Genomic DNA, 16,347 nt, shown 5'->3' on the forward strand with positions numbered 1-16,347 from the left:
GACATGATGTTCTTTACAAGTGTATGTAAACTTTTGACCACGACCATATTCTGCAAGGGGACATAGAGTCTGTTTTGACTTGTAAATGTTCTTACAAAGTTGGATACTCGCGTTAAACAATGCCACAGTGTCAAATTGTAAGGTTCATGCGTTTGGGGGTGAGTTTGCATTCAGTTTTGGAATGCCTCTGAAAGTTTTTTTTTTTTAACAATGGCTATGTTTTGATGTCACAGCGAGGTGGACACATTTATTCTCTCTCAGGGCAACACGGAGACGCTAATGCATGCTTTTATTTGCAAGTCGTGTAGATTATTGTAACGCCCTGCTTTCGGTTATTGCACCTTTGCAATTACTCCAAAATTCAGTGGCCCGTGTCCAGACGAAGACCAGAAGGCGGGCTCACATTACACCAGTTTTTAAATCTTTGCATTGGCTCCCCGTGTGTTTTAGGATACATTTTAAGGTTCTTCTTATTGTTTATAAATGTTTTTATGGTATTGGGCCTTCTTATCTTTCAGATTTGCTTTTACCCTATGAACCAGCCCTGAGATCCTCTGGTATTCATCTATTAATTATTCCAAAAGTCAGGATACAAAGTCACGGGATGGCATCTTCTCACCATTATGGCCCCCCAGCTTGCTGGAAGACCTCAGGGCTGCGGAGAATGTTCATGTTTTAAGGCTTAAGACCCACCTTTTTGATTTGGCTTTTACCTGATATTAACTATTTTATTTGTTATCTCTACTCATAATTCTTACTGTTTTGCAAGTTTTATTATTTTTATTTTACAACGTTCCTCAGATGAGCCATCTGCTTCAGGGGTTATAGGCCGTGCTTGTGGGGGCGCTTTTGTGGCCATGGTCTGATGACCTCCTGGTGCAGATGGCTCCTGTGATAGTGTTTACTCACACGTCTCCTCTGTACTCAGCCATGCAATCATTTGTTCATATAGTTGCATATATGTTTATGTTGTGTGTGTGTGTTTGTGTTTGTGTTTGGTATCTGTGTCCATGCATCCGTATGTGATAATGGGGGATATGGGTCATCGGGGTATTGTTTTTAACTTTGTAAAGCAGTATGGAAAGCGCTTTATAAATAAAGTTTGATTGATTGATTGATTTGGACATTAAGTGAAGCTATTAGTCAGAGTGTTGGCTATGATGACTATCAATATGTCGGTGTTTATTTGTCTTTACGACATTTTACACGGGACTATTTTGTCAAGATGGACCAGTATGGAATTGGAATAGCCGCTAAACTCAGACGGAAAAAGACTGTGAATGAACAACTTGGTTTGAGTAAACTCAAGAAAAGGTAGGATAAAGTTCTATTTTCATCCAATCTTGACGTGCGAATAATAACACAGACATGCAGTGAAATAAATCGTGTTTTTTATGCGGTTCTGAATCGATATGAGAGTGTGCAAGTGTACTTAATTTTGTGACTAATGTTTTGTAAAGTTTATTTGTGACCGTGTCTGAAAAAAAATTGCGGTCACGTTTGTCTTCCGGATATATATTTAAACGGTGTACATTTTCGAAAGATAGACTATGATACGTTTGGAGAGGTCGGGGTCTCGAGGGTTTCCATTGCAATATAAAGGGAACACCTCCATAAACACTTTAATGCAAGACTGTAGATTTTTTTAAAAAAATCATAAGTCCCCTTTAAAGCTTCTTTGATGATTTCCATTAAGACACACCTTTCATTCTCTGCTGTTGCTTGGCAACAAGGTCGTCCTCCAGTGAAAGTTAGCAAACGCACCATTTTCTTCCTGGAACTGATGTTGGGTATCCACAGAGGAGAACATAAAAGTGGAAAGATTTCGGGGGGGAGGGGTTATTATGAGATACACCACAGTAAAGTCTGTCATTATTTAGCATTATCCCATCTTCCCCATCCGTCACTACTGCAGTTCATGAGAAGGGTTGAGAAAAGGGACACCAGTCAAAACCCATCCATTCATTCATTCATTCATAGCTTTCAAGTACTCCCGCAACCTAGGATAGGTTTTGGACTGTGGGTGGAAGAAAGATTCCACGCAAGCACAACCACCGACCACCAACTTCACACCAGGCCGGAAACAGATTTGTAGCCCGCAGACAACTTTGTATCACCCATAAGCAGTAACCCGAACCACTTCAAGTCCCAAGAAGACAGAGCAGAAGACAACCTTTCACCATGAAGCCCCTTTAATGGAAACATCATATTTGTGAATGGTCTATTGCTTGTTTGCTCAAAGTAGGTGTTTACAGTTTGGATTTGGCATGGATAGCTACAAAGGGGTCCTCGTCCTGGTTGCTAATCCAGAACTTGGCGTAGCCGTCACTGCGGACGTGAATCTGCTTCCCGGTGCATCTGTTGCCTTCTTTTTGGCCGGAGATGACGTCACAGTAGGTGCCGCTTGGCATGCCGGTGTTGAGATTCACATCTAGGTTCCTAAAGGGGAAGACGAAAGGTTAGCATTGAGAGGAAGCAACAGGTTTCAGATTTTAGAGATGATGTATGTATGCTTCACCAGTCATCGTTGTTAAAGACGATGAAACCTCGGTTACCGCGTCCAAAGGCAACCTGGTTACTCTGGTTGTCCCACCAGTTGGATTGAGGCTGCCTGTCGACTACGTTGCGGAAAATGACCATGTTCCTGAAGGATCATAAGCAATCACAGACCTGAGACCTGGGGAACGAATCCTCTCATTGAAATCTCTGGAGCTTGAAAAGCAGGATCTCAAGGACTCACTTGATTTGACGCCACCTGTGCTCGCACACCCATCCATCTCCGCAAGTCTGATCGGGGTTGATGGGAACAGGCTTGGTGCTTCCGTCGCTATGACTCGGTGGTCCCTTCCAGTCGTTCTGATCCTAAAAGAAGGTGACCTGACTACATCAGTCCATGAACACAAGGATTAAGTGTGATTCCTAAAAGGAATGATCGTCACGAAGGCGAACCTTTCCATCGACAATGTGGCGATCCCAGCGGAAACTCGACATGACCCTGGTTACTCCGTAGGGGTGTGCCAACATGTAGCCGATGGCCATTTTGTAGAGCCTCGGGTCCCAGAAGGTAAGTATCGATGCGCCGCCTGCACCGTGACCTCGTTGGTTGTCGTGGTTGTCAACGAAGACGACAGCATTACCGTGAGGCATGAAACCCCAGCCCTCGCCCCAGTTTCTGCATATGAAGTTGTGCATACATGATTTTTGATAATATCACATACAATCTCTTTTTTCCTGTTTTTGTTTTACTGCAGACCTGGTGTAGTGAAGCTTTTCGCCTTGCCATTTTCGGAAGACCGTTCCTAATTTGGCTCCGTATTTGAACTCGGTCACCCGTCCCAGATTTACGTACTCTCTAGACGAGATGGATTCATTTCCCAGATCGATTACCTTAAAGAAGGAGTTCCAAACTCAATCACACAGTGGGCAAAATTCTAAGCACACTTTAGATTGTGGGCCAAACAATATTCAAAAATTCTAAAGTTTGATTCGGAGGAGTCGGATTCATCTATCAACCTCAGAGTTATCCATGAGAAGGAGGCAAATTAATGCCTGCTGGGGCCCCCACTTACTGCAGTGTTTGTTGGAAGGATTAATTGATTGCGTTTCAAGCTTACTTTCAATCAAATGGGCTAGCAACTGATTCTCAACATGCATATAGAACGGGCCACTCTACGTCCAATGCTCTTATACAAATGACAGACAATTGGCTTAATGCTATAGATAATTCTATATTGGTTGGAGCTGTGCTGTTAGATTTTAGTGCTGCATTTGATGTGATTGACCACTCTCTTTTAATTGAGAAACTTAAATGTTATGGTTTTAATACTTCGGCTTTAATGTGGATACAGAGTTATTTGTCCTCAAGATCACAACAGGTGTATCTTAATGGCAGCTTGTCTAATAGCAAAAGTTTGGATTGTGGTGTTCCACAGGGAAGTTGCCTAGGACCTTTACTTTTTTCTATATTCACCAATGATTTACCTTGGGCTACCGGGCGTGCAAGATTGGTTCTTTATGCTGATGATGCAACCTTATATCATGCTGCACCATCATGCAGTGTACTTAATGTAGTATTGAGTGAGGAACTAAAAGACAGACTTGTCCTTAACACCTCAAAAACAAAAAGTATTATATTGGGGACTAGGCAAGGGTTATCTTGTGACCCAAAGTTGGATTTGAGGCTAGGTATTTCAACAGTTCAACAGGTCAGAAGTGCCAAGCTCCTTGGAGTAATGCTGGACTGCACTCTATCCTGGTCAAATCATATCAGTGATATAGTTACAAAGATAGGAAGGGCTGTTGGTATTTCCAGGAAATGTGCTGCTTTTGTTGATCCACCTCTTCTTTGTCAAATTGTTAAGAGTTTAGTCTTGTGTCATATTGACTGTTGTTCTACAGTCTGGGCGTCTGCTGCAAGTGGTGAGATCAGTAAACTCCAGATTGTCCAGAATAGGGCAGCAAGGCTGGTTCTTGGTTGTTCACTAAGAACCAATGTGAACCAAATGCATGCTTCTCCTTCCTGGCTAACAGTGCAGAACAGGTTGTCGGCTGATACTCTTACCGTATTTTTCGGAGTATAAGTCGCTCCGGAGTATAAGTCGCACCGGCTGAAAATGCATAATAAAGAAGGAAGAAAACATATATAAGTCGCACTGGAGTATAAATCGCATTTTTTGGGGAAATGTATTTGATAAAAGCCAACATCAAGAATAGACATTTGAAAGGCAATTTGAAATAAATAAAGAATAGTGAACAACAGGCTGAATAAGTGTACGTTATATGAGGCATAAATAACCAACTGAGAACGTGCCTGGTATGTTAACGTAACATATTATGGTAAGAGTCATTCAAATAACTATAACATATAGAACATGCTATACATTTACCAAACAATCTGTCACTCCTAATCGCTAAATTCCATGAAATCTTATTCGTCTAGTCCAGTGGTTCTTAACCTTGTTGGAGGTACCGAACCGCACCAGTTTCATATGCGCATTCACCGAACCCTTCTTTAGTGAAAAATAAAACATTATTTTTTTTCAAATTCAAGACAAAGTTATATGTTTTTGGTAACACTTTAGTATGGGGAACATATTCTAAGTAACAAAGACTTAATGTAGAGTTATTTGGTTCAGGTTAGGGTTAGAGGGTTAGGGCCAGGGTTAGGGGGTTAGGCTTATAATTAGGCCATGCCGAATAAGGCATTAATAAGTACTTAATAATGACTAGTTAAGAGACAATGTTTTACTAATTTGCATGTTAATAAGCAACTAATTAATGGTGAATATGTTCCTCATACTAAAGTGTTACCATGTTTTTTTACTGGTGCACAAACTGAACCGTGCATGAACATCCACTTGTTCAAACAACAAAACCAACACAGTGCATAAACTCACAACAAATTACACACCTGCAAATCAGTCTGACTTCTGCTGTTGCCGTATCCGTAATACGCCGATAGGGAGAAGTTTTTATTTACACGATGAGTCGGGTGTGTTTTGACCTCCGCCGAACCCCTGAGCCCGACTCACTGAACCCCTAGGATTCGATCGAACCCAGGTTAAGAACCACTGGTCTAGTCTCTTACGTGAATGAGCTAAATAATATTATTTGATATTTTATGGTAATGTGTTAATAATTTCACACATAAGTCGCTCCTGAGTATAAGTCGCACCTCCGGCCAAACTATGAAAAACACTGCGACTTATAGTCCGAAAAATACGATACTCCTTTTTCTGCCTATTGCTCGTTTTTAGTTCTACACTTGGGGTCTCAAATGAACAAATACTTTGCAAGTTAAAGTCTGCATTCAACTTGAATTGGAAAAACAACCAAATAATCCAAGACAACAGTCTGTTTTAGATCACTGCACCTTTTCCACTGACTGTTTAACCAAGTACCTCCTGGTAAATGAACGGTCTGGAACCATCGGGGAACCACTTGTCGCTGAGGTTGTGCAGACGCCCATAGACGGCGGCCAAGTCGCCGGGCCACATGTGTTTGCAGGCGTCCACCCGGAATCCGGCCACGCCCATGTCGATCAGCTTGTTCAGGAACTCGGCCACCTTGTCCCGGACGTAGTTCTTCTCCAGGGCCAGGTCCAGGAGGCCCACCAGGCGACAGTCACGCACCTGGGCAAGAAAATAAATAAATAAATGTTTTCGCATTTGGTTTGTATCTGCCTGGCTTGAATTCAAATGTCACGGTTAAGTATTTTTCTGTAGAACTGGTGGAAAGGGTCTAGCGTTGGTAAAATATGGATACAGGTATTGATGACCCTCAATTACTCAAGACAGGGCCTGATATGCTGTCATATACTGCCTACCAGGTCTGTTTTTCTCAGTGACATACGCTATATTGCCAAAAGTATTTGATCAGAATCAGGTGTCCTAATCACTTGGCCCGGCCACAGGTGTATAAAATCAAGCACTTAGGCATGGAGACTGTTTCTACAAACATTTGTGAAAGAATGGGTCCAGCATGGAACTGTCATAGGATGCCACCTGTGCAACAAATCCAGTCGTGAAATTGCCTCGCTCCTAAATATTCCAAAGTCAACTGTGGGCTTTATTATAAGAAAATTGAAGAGTTTGGGAACAACAGCAACTCAGCCACGAAGTGGTAGGCCACGTAAACCGACAGAGAGGGGTCAGCGGATGCTGAAGAACATAGTGCACAGACTTTCTGCACAGTCAGTTGCTACAGAGCTCCAAACTTCATGTGACCTTCCAATTAGCCCACGTACAGTACGCAGAGAGCTTCATGGAATGGGTTTCCATAGCCGAGCAGCTGCCTCTAAGCCATGCATCACCAAGTCCAATGCAATGCGTCGGATGCAGTCTGGGTTTGGAGGTTGCCAGGAGAACGCTACATTTCGGACTGCATTGTGCCGAGTGTGAAATTTGGTGGAGGAGGAATTATGGTGTGGGGTTGTTTTTCAGGAGTTGGGCTTGGCCCCTTAGTTCCAGTGAAAGGAACTTTGAATGCTCCAGGATACCAACACATTTTGGACAATTCCATGCTCCCAACCTTGTGGGAACAGTTTGGAGCGGGCCCCTTCCTCTTCCAACATGACTGTTGCAAGGTCCATAAAGACATGGATGACAGAGTCTGGTGTGGATGAACAGAGTCCTGACCTGACCCTATAGAACCCCTTCGGGATGAATTAGAACGGAGACTGAGAGCCAGGCCTTCTCCACCAACATCAGTGTGTGACCTCACCAATGCGCTTTTGGAAGAATGGTGGAAAATTCCTATGAACACACTCGGCAACCTTGTGGACAGCCTTCCCAGAAGAGTTGAAGCTGTAATAGCTGCAAAAGGTGGACCGACATCATATTGAACCCTATGGATTAGGAATGGGATGGCACTTCAAGTATATATGTACGTCAAGGCAGGTGGCCAAATACTTTTGACAATATGGTGTATTTGCTGCATTAATTCATGATTCAATGTTTGGGACAATGTGTTGTACTATACAGCGTCTTATATTGTAGCACCTGATTTGCGTCGCTGTAGTTCTCAATCTCGCCGCTTCCGGTTTTGCATTTATGGTCGTTAAAGTCCCAGCTGCTGTAGGGAACACTGGGGAAGCTCTTAGTGCTGGCACTGAACCAGGTACCGCACGAAGAGTGGGTCCCCTCACCACCGGCGGAGCCGCACATGTGGTTGATGACTGCGTCCACGTAGATGTTGACCTGGGGGTTTCATTTCCACGGTCAGATTTTATTTGTATTTTTTTATTTCGCGATGACATACCCCGACGTTGTTGCATCTGGTGACCATGTCTCTGAGCTCGTGCTCGGTGCCAGACCGGGAACACAGCTCGTAGCCCACTGGCTGGTATCGTTCCCACCACGGCCTCCAGGGATTGTTTAGCACAATGTGTTCGTTCGGGGGAGAGATCTGATCAAATAAAGAACAAAATTGTTCAAACAAATGATCGCAGTGCGCAACACAGCAAAGACGAGGTGGTAAATATCACATTAAATTACAAACGTTTGTATTTCTGTATGTAAAAACCTCGGAGCCTTCGTGTACCTGAACTCCCCCGAAGCCATTGGGCCCCAAGAAGCGCTCGCACTCGGCGGCGATGTCGGCCCAGCGCCACTCAAACAGGTGCACGATTGCCGTCCTGCCGTGTCTGACGTGGGGGTCGTGCTGGGCCACGCTGAGCCCGAGCAGCGCCCACAGGATGACCCACCTCATGCTTACCCTGCCTTAATGTCGAGAAGAAGAAAAAAAAAGAATACAAACAACAAAAGGAGAAGCCACGAGTGAAAGGGACCACCTGTATTTGTACACCGTGTCTCCCCGGGGGGAGCCAATGGGAGGCTGAGAAAGAAATGTCAAGGCAGGTTAGGCAGCTGCGTCATTCTCACGGTTTGTTTACAAACTGCAGAACTCTCCCAGTCTTCTGTATATTATACCTGACAAATACTTTTGCCATGCATATATTGTATTTATCTTCACCCTGGATGCATAGTTTAACATTTCTTACCACCCTCAACGACAGAACTTTCCACAAAAATATATGAAGTGCGACTACATCGAGTAAATGATTGATCAGTAATTGAACTCTGCAATGCAAACAGTAATCTGCACTAACAAGTGTCATACTAAAAATAGTTGAGTTTATTTATTACATTGAAATATATCACGTTTACATGTACACAATACAAAGGAAGACGGAAGAAGAGTTTATTTAATCTTACCCATTCTCTCTGCCTCAGTGGTTGCTGATAGTTAGTTTACCTTGTGCAATGTTTTTATTTGCTCAACAGGAAAACCAACACAGAAAAGTTGCAGTTTGGATTGGTTACGTAAGAGCAGAGAAAAAACAAAAACATCAGACTTTGATTAATACCAATAATAATTACTCTGCTAATCTAATAAATGTGTTGCTTCCCTCACAATTTGAATGGCGTTTAAAGGCCTACTGAAATGAAATGTTCTTATTTAAACGGGGATAGCAGATCCATTGTATGTGTCATACTTGATCATTTCGCGATATTGCCATATTTTTGCTGAAAGGATTTAGTAGAGAACATCGACGATAAAGTTCGCAACTTTTGGTCGCTGATAAAAAAAAAAGCCTTGCCTGTACCGGAAGTAGCGTGACGTCACAGGTTGTGGAGCTCCTCACATCTGCACATTGTTTACAATCATGGCCACCAGCGGCGAGAGCGATTCAGACCGAGAAAGCGACGATTACCCCGTTAATTTGAGCGAGGATGAAAGATTTGTGGATGAGGAAAGTGAGAGTGAAGGATTAGAGGGCAGTGGTAGCGATTCAGATAGGGAAGATGCTGTGAGAGGCGGGTGGGACCTGATATTCAGCTGGGAATGACTAAAACAGTAAATAGACACAAGACATATATATACTCTATTAGCCACAACACAACCAGGCTTATATTTAATATGCCACAAATTAATCCGCATAACAAACACCTCCCCCCTCCCGTCCATATAACCCGCCAATACAACTCAAACCCCCGCACAACACACTCAATCCCACAGCCTAAAGTACCGTTCACCTCCGTAAAGTTCATACAGCACATATATTTCCCCAAAGTTACGTACGTGACATGCACATAGCGGCATGTACGTACGGGAAAGCGATCAAATGTTTGGAAGCCAAAGCTGCATACTCACGGTAGCGCGTCTGCTATCCAACTCAAAGTCCTCCTGGTAAGAGACTCTGTTGTCCCATCTCCACAAGCATGCGTATCCAACTCAAAGTCCTCCTGGTAAGAGTCTCTGTTGTCCCAGTTCCCCACAGGCCAATGGTAAAGCTTGACTGTCATCGTTCGGCAATGTAAACAATGAAACACCGGCTACGACGTAGCCCGCTACATGTTTGTGTTGCTGCAGCCAGCCGCTAATACACCGCTTCCCACCTACAGCTTTCTTCTTTGCTGTCTTCATTGTTCATTAAACAAATTGCAAAAGATTCACCAACACAGATGTCCAGAATACTGTGGAATTTTGCGATGAAAACAGACGACTTAATAGCTGGCCACAATGCTGTCCCAATATGTCCGCACAATTTGTGACGTCACGCGCAAACGTCATCATACCGAGACGTTTTCAGCAGAATATTTTGCGGGAAATTTAAAATTGCACTTTACTAATCTAACCCGGCCGTATTGGCATGTGTTGCAATGTTAAGATTTCATCATTGATATATAAACTATCAGACTGCGTGGTCGGTAGTAGTGGCTTTCAGTAGGCCTTTAAATGTTTGCAAATGAGAAGAAGATCAGTTTTACAACCGTGTGTCTTCTAATCCAGTGTTTTCCAACCTTTTCTGAGCCAAGGCGCATTTTTTTCATTGAAAAATTCTGGAGGCACACCACCAGCAGAAAACATTAAAAAATGAAACTCAGCAGCCGATATTGAAGATAAAAAGTTGTTCTCGCAATTGTTGGATATGACTTTAAATCATAACTAACCATGCATCAATATAGCTCTTGTCTCAAAGTAGGTGTACTGTCACCACCTGTCACATCACACCCTGACTTATTTGGAGTTTTTTGGTGTTTTCCTGTGTGTAGTGTTTTAGTCCTTGTCTTGCGCCCCTATTTTGTTGTTGATTGTCATGTCATGTACGGATGTACTTTGTGGACGCCGTCTGCTCCTCCACACGCTGTAAGTCTTTGCCGTCGTCCAGCATTCTGTTTTTGTTTACTTTGCAACCAGTTCGTTTTGCATAGCCTTCCCTAAACTTCACTACCTTTTCTTAGCGGGACTTTCCTTTTGTTTATTTTTGGTTTAAGCATTAGATACCTTTTTACCTGCACACTGCCTCCCGCTGTCGTCTGCATATTGTGGTCACAACAAACCATGTTCCCGACATCTACAAAACAATTAGCTACCTGCTGCCACCTACTGACATGGAAGAGTATTACACGGTTACTCTGCCGATCTCTAGACAGCACAGACACTCAACAACGGCACATTTGCGGATTATAATTACTGGTTTACAAAAAATATTTTTAACCTAATTAGGTGAAATGACATCATCTCCCACGGCACACCAGACAAAATCTCACGGTACACTAGTGTGCCGCGGCACAGTGGTTGAAAAACACTGTTCTGATCATCTAAGAGTCAAATGTGACAACAAGCAGTCACCACAGATAAAACAATGCCAAACCCATCCATCCATCCATCCATTTTCTACCGCTTGTCCCTTTTGGGGTGGCGGGGGATGCTGGAGCCTATCTCAGCTGCATTCGGGCGGAAGGCAGGGTCACTCCGGACAAGTCGCCACCTCATCGCAGCAATGCCAAACCCATCCATTTTCTACCGCTTGTCCCTTTTGGGGTCGCGGGGGGTGCTGGAGTCTATCTCAGCTGCATTCGGGCGGAAGGCGGGGTACATCCTGGACAAGTCGCCACCTCATCGCAGCAATGCCAAACCCATCCATCCATCCATTTTCAACCGATTGTCCCTTTTGTGGTAACGGGGGATGCTGGAGCCTATCTCAGCTGCATTCAGGCGGAAGGCGGGGTACACTCTGGACATGTCGCCACCTCATCGCAGCAATGCCAAACCATTTTTGTTATTGCAACTAAGGATATCCCGATTAACAATTTTTATATATTTTTTTATAATATTTATTCATTTGATAGGGAAATCATAATACAGGTACTGAGAAAAACATTTAAAAAAAAAAAAAAAGTTTTTTTTTAAATAAAATACAAAAATAATAAAAGTAAAATAATAACACCCCCCCCCCCACCCCCACCACTAAGAGTACAATAATAATTTTAAAAAAATAAAAAATGATTTTGTAATAATACAAACAAGAAAAATATAAATCTAACCACTTTAGTATTATTTATATACTGATATCTTACTAGTTATCAATAGTATCGACATCTGGATCGATCACCCTTATTTTACTTTTAAGCTTTAGCGGTTAGCGTCGTGTGTCGTCTTGGCCTTAGCCACACTTTGTACACCCCTGGGATGAAGTGTTTACACCATGATCCCATGCATACGCTACAGAAAACATCTCATTGTGCAAAATGTGAAGGATTTTTTGTTGTTGTTTTCATTGTGCCTGATTATATTAGAAAATAATCTAATGGAAATGACTGCTGTGGCTTTGATTATTTTAATAAGACATTTAACTAGTTACGAAGTCAGCTTTGAATATAAATATTACATTTAAATTTACTTTTTTTTTTAAAAACTGAAATCTACAAAAACTGAAATCTAAGTAAGATGAAATATCTCAAATGCTTGCTTATTTTCTGTCTGATAAGATAATTCTTCTCACTAAGCAGATTTTATGTTAGAGTGTTTTACTTGTTTTAAGGGTTTTGGTCCTAAATGATCTCAGTAAGATATTACAGCTTGTAGCTGAGATTTGATGACCTATATTGAGTAAAAACATGCTTGAAACTAGAATATCAACTGTTGCAAAGCTGTGTCATCAACACTCACAAGTATAAAACTACTTTTTTAAAGTAATAATTTCTTATTTCAAGCATTTAACATGTGACATTTCAAACAATTTTGAACAGAAATAGTTCATCCACATTCAGATAAATTCTTCCAAATTACAATTAAAAAATTTTTGGCCGGGGGCCGGGCTGTATATATGCGCACTAATTGACTGAAAGAGCACGCACTTGGCGTGATGATGTCATGATATCGATGGAAAAATGCATTTTTAGACCATATGATTTGCCTGAGCGGCTAGGAGACCCCGAGAGTAACAAGATGTTGCCTTGTTGCCTTTCCATTAAGTACAATAAATTAGTTTTTAGTATAAGTTTTCTGTTTTCAAGAAATGTAATGCCGAGCACATATTATGTCAAGATAATGGCACTAGCATTTACTTCATTTAAGAATATTTTTCAACATATTGAGCAAAATGGTCTCTTTTTTTTTTCTACCAGGAAAAGTGCACTTGTTATTAATGAGAATATACTTATTTTAAGGTATTTTTGGGTTCATTGAGGTTAGCTAATTTTATTTGTTTTGGAAAGTCTTGACAAGCCAACTTTTCTTGTTCTATTGGCAGATAATTTTGCTTAGTTCAAGTAAAATACCCCTCATTTTTGTTTGTTGTTTTCTTGTTTTTGAACACTGACTTTTTGCAGTGCACCTCTAATGTTGCTCACATGTGGTCTATGGAATGTTAATGAGTTTGCCTGTTTGCTCACACATGAACAAATAAGGGGGAATATTGATTCTGGCAAAACCGGTTCTAGTGTCAATGTACGGTACTTTACGTTTTGGTTCATCTGTGCAGAAGTGTGTACTCAAAGTGTGCACCTCAGGCTGTTAGTATTGGACTCGATCTTCATGGTGAATACCAGGCCTGGCCCTAACCAATCTGGCGCCCTCGGCAAGATTTTAGGTGGCGCCCCCCCACACATCGGCAGTGAAGTGTATATACTCACAAGAAACCGAAGAGCTTTGTCTTTGACCTTTTTTTTTTACTTAAAGAAAGAAAATTAACATATTATATGAGAATGTTATGTTATGATTATCTTTAACCGAATCACAGCAGTGCTCAAATTAAAAAACAGCATTCCCTCTCATGTGATATTGCTTAATTAACATTAATGATGTGCACTTTAACAACTAGGCTTACAACTATACCTAATATATAAAGGGGTGGAAAAGTGACTATTACCTGCAGGGCAAACATTAGCTAACCAGAAGGCAATAACAATGTAAACAAAAAACACCTGCTTAAAAGATCTAATACAAATGTCCCTGGGGAATGTAAGGTGGGAGTACTGTAATTACCTAACGTTACATTATTATTTTCCATAACAATTTAGCCCCCTCCACAATATTAACCCGACGTTAAAACAGAACTAGCTATTTATTGATTAGCAATTGCCGAATCATGTAACATTAGCTTAATGCTAAAAAGCCAGGTTACTATCACATTCTGTAACAGACAAATAATTTCATGTAGGCTAACGTTACCTACCTGCTACCTCTGTCTTTTTCTCGTTTCTCCTCCTCTTCTTTTCTCTTTTTTCTTCCCTGGGCACCTGACAGTTTTGGCCGTTTTGACATCTTGTGTTGATTTTTTTGATGTGGTAAGAGTCATGATACGGGAAGGGAAGGGGCGCACCGTGCGGGGAGATGGGGGGGGGGGGGGTAACAAATAATATTTCTATTAAATAGGCTTTACTTTGCATTTTAATTAACGTGGGATTATTTTTTGTATTTACAAATAATAGTATCAACTATTTATTTATTTTTTTTCTCCAACATTTGTGGCACTGGTGTGGCGCCCCCTGATGGACGGCGCCCTTAGCATTTGCCTATACGGCCTATGCCACGGGCCGGCCCTGGTGAATACCATGAAAGAGTGAATACTAGTGATGGCTCAAACAATACTGTAGCAACGAAGGAATTTTAACACAAAGACTGATACCGTGTCCCTCGATACTTTGATGTGTGTGTCAATTTACGATAAAAATCATTTGACCGTTACAGCTGCGAAGTACCAGGAATTGGTTCTTTCGGCTAACAAGTGACAGCTCGTACTAAAAAAAATTGGAATTGATATCGGTTTTCCATCCATCCATCCATCCATCCATCCATTGTTGCGTCGACCAACTCTTCCTCCCAGGGAATCTAAATTACTGGTCAATCCCAAATAATTTTGATGACATATATGCTGAGTAAGAAGGACCATCAAGACAGAATTGGAATATTTTCAAGTTTTACTAAAGCTTTAGGAGGCCAACTTAACCAATACATTCATATTGGCTACTCTAGTTGATCTGACATTCAAACGGAAAAGCCCACTCCTTGCACACAAAGAAAGCCCCCGTCTCCCCCCTCGCAACACTGATAAGGAGAGAGACGTGGGGGTCGTCTTCACATTCCAAGGGCGAAGACACTAACCAGGCATCTGAAATGTCGAAAGAAACTGGTAGAATATACAAAAGAAAAGTACTAGCTACTCTAAACATGGCTATGTAAAAAGAAAGAACTCTTAAACATATAAGCATCCTCCAAACTATATAATCCAGAATATGGGAGCATTTTTTGCGGTTTAAAATGTCTGAATTGATTGAGGCTCATCTTTTTCAATAACATTGAATCAACTTGTGATTTAATGAATTTGTTATAAATATGTTTGTGGAGTTTGCCCTCCTGTGGGTTCTTCTGACACAAAGATCCTTCCGTGAGCCCGGTAGTCTGTGGTAACAAGTCTTTTATTTTCATAAAGCAGTGTGGTTTTGCTTCCCAGCAAAATGTCTCTTGCCCTCATGCCTCTGCTCACCAGCAACTCCCACCACGTCTCTCGATCCGGCTGCTGCTAATAAGGGCAACAGGTGATTAGATAACAAGCCCCAGCTGGGCAATCTTCTCACCTGCCGCTGGCTTTGAGGCAGATCCTTACACACCCCGCTCCGCGGCAGGCCCGCAGACCACGCCCCCCTCCACAATGTTAATGTTCCTTGTAACCTTAACCTCAAATAACGCAGGATTTTAAAAAAAAAATTGGAATTGGCAGTAAAAGCGCATACTCGTTGTCAAATTACTCTGTTTTAATTCATTAGAACTAATAATAGTAATAATTATACAAAACCCAAAACCAGTGAAGTTGGCACGTTGTGTAAATCGTAAATAAAAACAGAATACAATGATTTCCAAATCCAGTTCAACTTATATTCAATTGAATAGACTGCAAAGACAAGATACTTAACGTTTGAAATGGAAAACGTTGTTATTTTTTGCAAATATTAGCTCATTTGGAATTTGATGCCCTTAACATGTTTCAAAAAAGCTGGCGCAAATGGCAAAAAAGACAGAGAAAGTTAAGGAATGCTCATCAAAAACACTTATTCATTCCACCAGTGAACAGGCTAAGTGGGAACAGGTGGGTGCCATGGTTGGGTATAAAATCAGCTTCCATGAAATGCTCAGTCATTCACAAACAAGGATGGGGCGAGGGTCACTATTTTGTGAACAAATGCGTGAGCAAATTGTCGAAGAGTTTAAGAACAATATTTCTCAACGAGCTATTGCAAGGAATTTAGGGATTTCACCATCTACGGTCCGTAATATCATCAAAGGGTTCAGAGAATCTGGAGAAATCACTGCACGTAACATTGAATGCCCGTGACCTTGGATCCCTCAGGCTGTACTGCATCAAAAAGCGACATCAATGTGTAAAGGATATCACCACATGGGCTCAGGAACACTTCAGAAAATCACTGTCAGTAACTAGTTGGTCGCTGCATCTGTAAGTGCAAGTTAAAACTCTACTATGCAAAGCCAAAGCCATTTATCAACAACACCCAGAAACGCTGTCGGCTTCGCTGGGCCCGAGCTCATCTAAGATGGACAGAT

General features: G+C 41.7%; 1 protein-coding gene across 1 annotated transcript; it reads right to left on the reverse strand.

The window, feature by feature from the left end:
* Positions 1-2,179: 2,179 nt before the first annotated feature.
* Positions 2,180-8,802, reverse strand: amy2a (amylase alpha 2A). The gene is made up of 10 exons (XM_062023431.1): positions 8,715-8,802; positions 8,041-8,219; positions 7,759-7,905; positions 7,500-7,697; positions 5,901-6,131; positions 3,254-3,387; positions 2,950-3,172; positions 2,741-2,862; positions 2,519-2,644; positions 2,180-2,439 (listed from the first exon to the last, which is right to left on the reverse strand). The coding sequence occupies exons 1-10, from the start codon at positions 8,716-8,718 to the stop codon at positions 2,250-2,252; spliced, it is 1,554 nt and encodes a 517-aa protein (XP_061879415.1). The 5' UTR covers positions 8,719-8,802; the 3' UTR covers positions 2,180-2,249.
* Positions 8,803-16,347: the final 7,545 nt, after the last annotated feature.

Source organism: Entelurus aequoreus, linkage group LG16 (genome assembly GCF_033978785.1).
Source record: "Entelurus aequoreus isolate RoL-2023_Sb linkage group LG16, RoL_Eaeq_v1.1, whole genome shotgun sequence".
NCBI lineage: Eukaryota > Metazoa > Chordata > Actinopteri > Syngnathiformes > Syngnathidae > Entelurus > Entelurus aequoreus.

Excerpts from the sequence above, each read along its gene's own strand:
- amy2a (XM_062023431.1), bottom strand. Across the intron at positions 3,173-3,253 it reads GAAAAGCTTCACTACACCAG|AAACTGGGGCGAGGGCTGGG; the intron begins GTCTGCAGTAAA and ends CTTCATATGCAG. Across the intron at positions 2,440-2,518 it reads GTCTTTAACAACGATGACTG|GAACCTAGATGTGAATCTCA; the intron begins GTGAAGCATACA and ends CTTCCCCTTTAG.